The sequence below is a fragment of the Triticum dicoccoides genome, chromosome 3B (genome assembly GCF_002162155.2).
Source record: "Triticum dicoccoides isolate Atlit2015 ecotype Zavitan chromosome 3B, WEW_v2.0, whole genome shotgun sequence".
Taxonomy (NCBI): Eukaryota; Viridiplantae; Streptophyta; class Magnoliopsida; order Poales; family Poaceae; genus Triticum; species Triticum dicoccoides.
In genome coordinates, this window is record NC_041385.1 from 437190013 (window position 1) to 437195903 (window position 5891).

Genomic DNA, 5891 nt, shown 5'->3' on the forward strand with positions numbered 1-5891 from the left:
AGTTTAGTCCACTGCTGTGTCTGGGCTAGATGCAAAACATTCAAAAGAATTTTTGAATCTCCCATTCACCCCCCTCTGGTCGATATACTCTCGGTACCTACAAATTGCTATGGGGGGGCTCGGAGTTGACAATGTGAAAGTGGGGCGGTGGCTGAAACTTCCGAGCAAAAATTTGACAGTGGAAGACGGATGATCCGGGTCGGGGCCCGGCTGATCCGGGCTATGTCCAGATGATCCGGGTGTGCGGCCGGATGATCCTGGCAAGTCTTCTGCGTGGCTATGGGGTCGGGAAGAACTCCAAATCACGGATAAGAAGAAAAATTGGGGTGATTTCGGGGTGGATTTCGTGGTGGAGATGGTGGGGAATGCCAGATCCACTTGCAACACAACGAATCCATGTATCAAAATCAACAAAACATCATCAAACCAACAAATCACCAAAAAATGGTATGGCTATTTTGTGGGGATTTTCAAAAATGAAAAAAAAAACACAAAATTAGGCTAGAACGTGGGCAGTAGGGACTCCAAATTCGTGATCAGTGTGACTCGTCATACCAAGATGATGTAGGGTGGAATCCTAATGGCCGATCTTTCATGAATTGGAGGGGATCCCGCGAAGAACACGAAGAACAAGAGAGGGAAAACACTCGATCAACAAGATCCAAATCACACATGTGCTAAATCCATACACACAAAGAGGAGATACAAGGATCCAAATCCAACACAAGAGGGTACAAAGGGTAGTTAGTTCATCCCAATCCTTAAAGGAGAGAGGTCTTGAATCATAAGAGGATCTTCCCATGAAGGGGTCTTGAATCCACATGGGGGATCTTCTCACACATGGAGGCATTGATCTCCATGGGAGAGGTAAGTGTATGAGCAAAGCTCTATCTCTATCTTGTGCTAATCCTTTGCTAACCCAAAAACGTGTGCGGAGGAGTATATATAGTCTAGGGGTAGGTAGAGGTACATGGGCCTCGGCCCAAGTCATGCACGCAGGCATGCTCCGGATGATCCGGGCGGTCGTCCGGATCGACCGGCTGTGTCATCGCAGCCGCCGTTGTGTCCAGATATCCGGGTCACCGTCCAGATGTCCGGGTGGGTCTGGATGATCCGGGAGTAGGTCTAGATGATCCGGCTTCGTTTGGAGGCGTGCTGTGGTCTTCGGGCACATTACTCAGATCGTCCGGAAGGAGGTGCAGATTGTCCGGGCTTGGTCCGAATCATCCTGACAAGTCTTGTCTTTCTCTATTTCTTCTTCGTCTTTGCGTTCTTCTCCATCCGTCGTTCGGCCTTGCTCCTCAGCTTATCCATGGCTGGTTCCTTGCACCTGAGTATGCAAAGTGTCTCTGTTTGAGATAGTAGCATGTCTCATGTGATTCGAAAGGGAGTTGCGAGAGGAAAGGTATCACCTCGGCCTCGAGAGCTTTTGTACGTGCTCGTGTCATCGGTCCACTTGACACTTGGGGAGGCGAAGGTGGGTCCATGGGTATGACCGTGGGATGCTTTGCATCATGGTCTCCTACGACGGCAGGGATGGAGTTGTCGACGACGACTTGGCGACGCACTTGCATAGAGGGGCAGCAGCGGGCGAGATCCGTAGCAAGGGAAAGAGAGATAGGGTGAGGGGAGAGAAAGAGAGTAGAGGGAGGAGGAGCTGGGAGGAGGGGGCCAGCATTGGGAAGTGTCCTTGCCGAGCAGCCCGATGCACCAGGCACCTCTTGCACCCTCACCCTTCTCCCCTAGCAAGCTCTGTCGCTGCCGGGACCGCGGACACCATCGATGCCCTGGAGGTGGTTGGTGACAAGGCCCTCGCTCCAACCGTGCAACAACAACGCCTGCCCCAGCACTCGTATAGAAGGACGTCGAGGGCAGCAGCGCGGTGTTGCACTTCTTCCTCGCCTACGGCGACGTGCAATTGTCCATCATGGCTTACAAGGTGTGACAGAGGTATTGAGGTCATGCACGTGCGCGGTCGCCGTCACGCTCCGGCAACTCAACAGGCTCTTCAGTTGCTCCCACAATGATGCCAAACGCCCACAGACCACGACTTGGAGCCGTTGCGGCGATGTCGCCCGTGGTGGTCCTTGGACGCAGCGAGCCTGGCCTTGGCGCCGGTGATGGGCGCGGCCGAAGCGGGGCTTTTCTAAGGCAATCCGGCGATCGGGCCGGAGCAGTTAGAGAAGTAATGCGTCCCCGTGAGTAGGCCCGAAGCAACTAATGAAGTAATCAAATCAATTAACATTTATTGTCAGTGTTTTTTTGCCCATGTCAATTTTCCGGTGCGGTGATTTTTACGACGAAATGTAATGTGATGGTTTGCTGCTAATGACATTGTGGTGGTCTTTTGCATTTCATTGCATAGACTGCGGGTAGACTCACTAACGAGGCATGCATCACATTGGACACGAACCATTTTAGTGGGATCACGCACCGCCCGGAGAGCAGAGAACACAAAATAATTCCTTTTTTCATGTAAAATAAAGTGAGCCGAGCCCTACAAAACATCTCTCTTTCATCCTCGTCCACAAGAAAGAAATCCAAAACCGGATGAACTAGAGATTTATCGCACCAGGTCAAACAACCGAAAAACCGTCTCGCCAGCCCTGTATAAAGAGCAAGACCCGGCAAACTTGTCTCCCAAACCAACAATCCATCCCCATCCCCAAGAAATTAAACCTCAACAAACCCCTCCCATGTCCGACCACCACCTCGCCGGCGAGCACCACTCCTCCCCGGCGAGCACCGCCACCACGGCCCTCGGAACCCTGCTGCTCCTGCCGTCGGAGCTCCTCCACGAGATCCTCATCCGCCTCGCGCTCCCGGAGCTGCTCCGCGTCCGCTCCGTCGCCCGTCCCCTGTCCCACCTCATCTCCTCCCCGGACTTCCGCCGCTTCTACCACCTGTCCTCCGTCTCGTCCGGCCCCGCCCCGGCCGCCGCGTGGCTCCTCGTGTTCAAGAAGCTCCCGCCCCGCGGCGCCGCGCTACGGGGCTTCCACGGGCCGTCCGGCCGCTGGTTCCGCATCCCCGTCGCGGACATCATCTCCCCCGCCGTGCCCCCGGGAGAGGACCTCTACTTCCTTGCCGCCTCCGGCAGCTCCTTCCTGTTCGCCGCCAACGGCCGCCGCGAGCTCGTGGTAGTTGACCTCTCGGCCCAGTCCGCCCGCCGGCTCCCGCCGTCCCCGCTCGGCCCCCGCGGCACCTCGTCCTGGCGTCGCTTCGGCCTCAAGCTCGTGGCCGATCCCCCCGGATCAAGCCAGTTTAGGTACACGTCCTTTTCTTTCGGAGGACTCTGGAAATCCTCTTTTATTTTCTTTGTAAAAGGCAGCACTAACCTTGACGATGATGATACGTTTCATCTTTCTTTCTTTTTTTTTCTCTCCCAAGGTTTCTCTTCGCCGAGATGGTGAACAACACGCCCGTTCTCTTCGAGTACCAGTCTGACACCGACGCGTGGCAATCATCGGAGGCGGTGCTGGCAAATGGTCCCGCCGCACCGGCAGGCCCCGACGGGGACGGCACGTACCTGTGCGCTGCCCACGCCGGGCCGGACTGCGTGATGGTGTACTCAGGACCGGGCGTGGACAGACCGGTCTTCTTCCGCCCGCGGTTCCCGCACAACCCGAACGCCGGCGGCCACGGCGATCGGCTCCACGTGTACGGCGACGGCAGCGCCGTGGTGGTCCGATCAACGGTGGTCGACGAACCGAGCCGGACTCGGGTGAAGTTGGTGGCGGGCGTGGACCTGTACGGGCTCGGGCCGGAGGTGGGAGGCGACTGGCAGCTGGTGTCCACGGTGCCGGGCGAGCTGATCGAAGGGTTCAGGAAGCCGTACGCCGTGATGACGGGGCTGCTGGCGGAGAGGGAGGGCGTCTTGAGGCTGGTGCTCATCTCCAACTGCAGGGGCGCGTGGGACCTGGTGTGGCTGTCGTACGACCGCGCGCGCGGCGAGTGGAGGTGGGTGCCGGTGCCGGACTGGGGCGGCGCCAAGGGCCTCAACATGGCCGGCATCGCCGTGTCGTCCACCTTCTCTCGTCTCTGGCCGCCGGCGCCTACCATCTGCCGCTGAACCGAACCGTACGTGTTGCTTGTGTCTGTACGTACCGTGGGCAAGGTAGCGTGTGGGATTATTGTTCATGGGAGAGGTGTTTGGCCAGACGTGGCAACAAAGGCCCCCACGATCATCCGAGTGGTACCTCCTCTGTTCTCCCCTCCATGCCGCTGGGGCCGTCGCATAGTGCGACATGATCCTGTGTGATAGCTTGGTCGATGCGGACAAGTGATGGCGTGAGTGTGTTAGATAAGGAGTGGTGTGTCCGTGTTCATAAATCTGGTATGTGCCTTCCTGAGAAAAAATTAAATACGGTATGTACCTAGAAAATCGTGTATCTCTTCGTGTTCACGTCTGGGAGCCAAGACAGAACCGCAGTGGTGTGCCATGCTATCAGTTACTGTCTACTAAGGGCATCTCAAATGACGATCCACAAATTGTATCCCCCATCCGGCCGTGAATAGAGGACCAGTCTGCGGATACGAATGTGGGAGGACGTCATTCAATATTGCTCGCATACATTTTAATTATAAACCAACTAGACGAAGTTCGTGCAAACACGACAGATTTCATATAAACCGAACGCCATGCATGTAAGGGATTAGAACACAACAGATTTTCATTACATTCCAAACAATTAAAACAAAAATAAATCCAGCGGCTGCCGGTGTCAAAGCCCTTGTTGTTCCCTTCCTTGGACTGTCTCCTCCATCCGCGCGTCTCCATGAGCACTGGCGATAAGACCGATGAAGTGAAGCTGCGATCTCCGGCAAGAAAGATAGAACACGGGAGACGGACTAGCCTACATGGGACACAAGGTCTTGCTGCCTCCCGTGCCCTACTCATCCTCGGAGGAGTCGCCGCCTTGTCCGTCACTGATGGACGTCAGGTCCACGATGGAAATGGTGGCGCTCGCGCTGTCGTCGTCCCACCGGGCCGCCTGATAGTTCGTCTACAGCATAGGAGGCGGCGTTGTTCTCCTTCGTGATCCCCTGGAGGCACGGCGGCCGCTTCTTGGCGAGCAGCGGCTTGAGCGCGGACGGCCTCGTAGATCCCACGCTGCTCCGCGACGAAGTTGGGGTTCGCCACGGCCTCCTCGCTCTAGGAAGAACAGGTTGTACCGTTGTTCCTCCTGCACCAGCCGGCGTGCACAGGCGCGGGCTCCGGTGCGGTGTCGTCGGAGCCCGTCTTCGCCGTGGAATCGTCCTCGTCATCGGAGACCTCGGACGAGTTGGACGGCAAGCCGGCCTTAATCCTCATGGCACGGCGGTTCTGCCAGGCAGCCGCAAGGGCGGCCACCTCCTGCTTCATCTCCGTGGAAAGGCTCTCTCACAGAGCTTCACCACCTGCCGTCATGGCGGATGTGGTACAAGGGAGGAGGATGTGGAGCGGCTTGTGTTGTGGTGTGGGTTAGCCGGGTATGGCCGCCTTTAAATAGGGGACTCCGGTGAGGCCAGGTGTCCGTGTTCGTCAATGCATGGCACCGAAGTGGGTTTCTTGGCCAGCGGACTTGCTTAATGATGGCATACAGACGGATAGGGCATTGAACGGGCGTGGTAGATATCCGTCTCGTCTCGTCCAGTAACGCATCTCCAGCATTGAATTGGCGCGGACATCAAGAACGCATCACGGGCGGCGTGCCGCTTCAATGGTGTAGGCAATGAGAGGTCGCGTCCGCTCTGCAACCGGATTCAATGTGAAGCGGCTGCTACACATTGGCATCAATACGGGCAGTTGGCGCTGGGTGGGAACACGAGCGGGCGAGCGAGGAGGGGGTTTGGGTGGGCCAGGGCGATCAGAAGCGGGCGTGGGTGCTGTCCGGACGCAGGCAAAGTACCCC

General features: G+C 56.9%; 1 protein-coding gene across 1 annotated transcript; it reads left to right on the top strand.

The window, feature by feature from the left end:
- Positions 1–2531: 2531 nt before the first annotated feature.
- On the top strand, positions 2532–4381 carry LOC119276389. Its single transcript, XM_037557446.1, has 2 exons — positions 2532–3265; positions 3388–4381. The coding sequence occupies exons 1-2, from the start codon at positions 2697–2699 to the stop codon at positions 4067–4069; spliced, it is 1251 nt and encodes a 416-aa protein (XP_037413343.1). The 5' UTR covers positions 2532–2696; the 3' UTR covers positions 4070–4381.
- Positions 4382–5891: the final 1510 nt, after the last annotated feature.

Bases quoted from the DNA above. Each gene is read 5' to 3' on its own strand.
- LOC119276389 (XM_037557446.1), top strand. From the start codon at position 2,697: ATGTCCGACCACCACCTCGCCGGCGAGCACCACTCCTCCCCGGCGAGC. The intron at 3,266-3,387 runs GTACACGTCCTT...TTCTCTCCCAAG, and splicing joins CCCGGATCAAGCCAGTTTAG to GTTTCTCTTCGCCGAGATGG.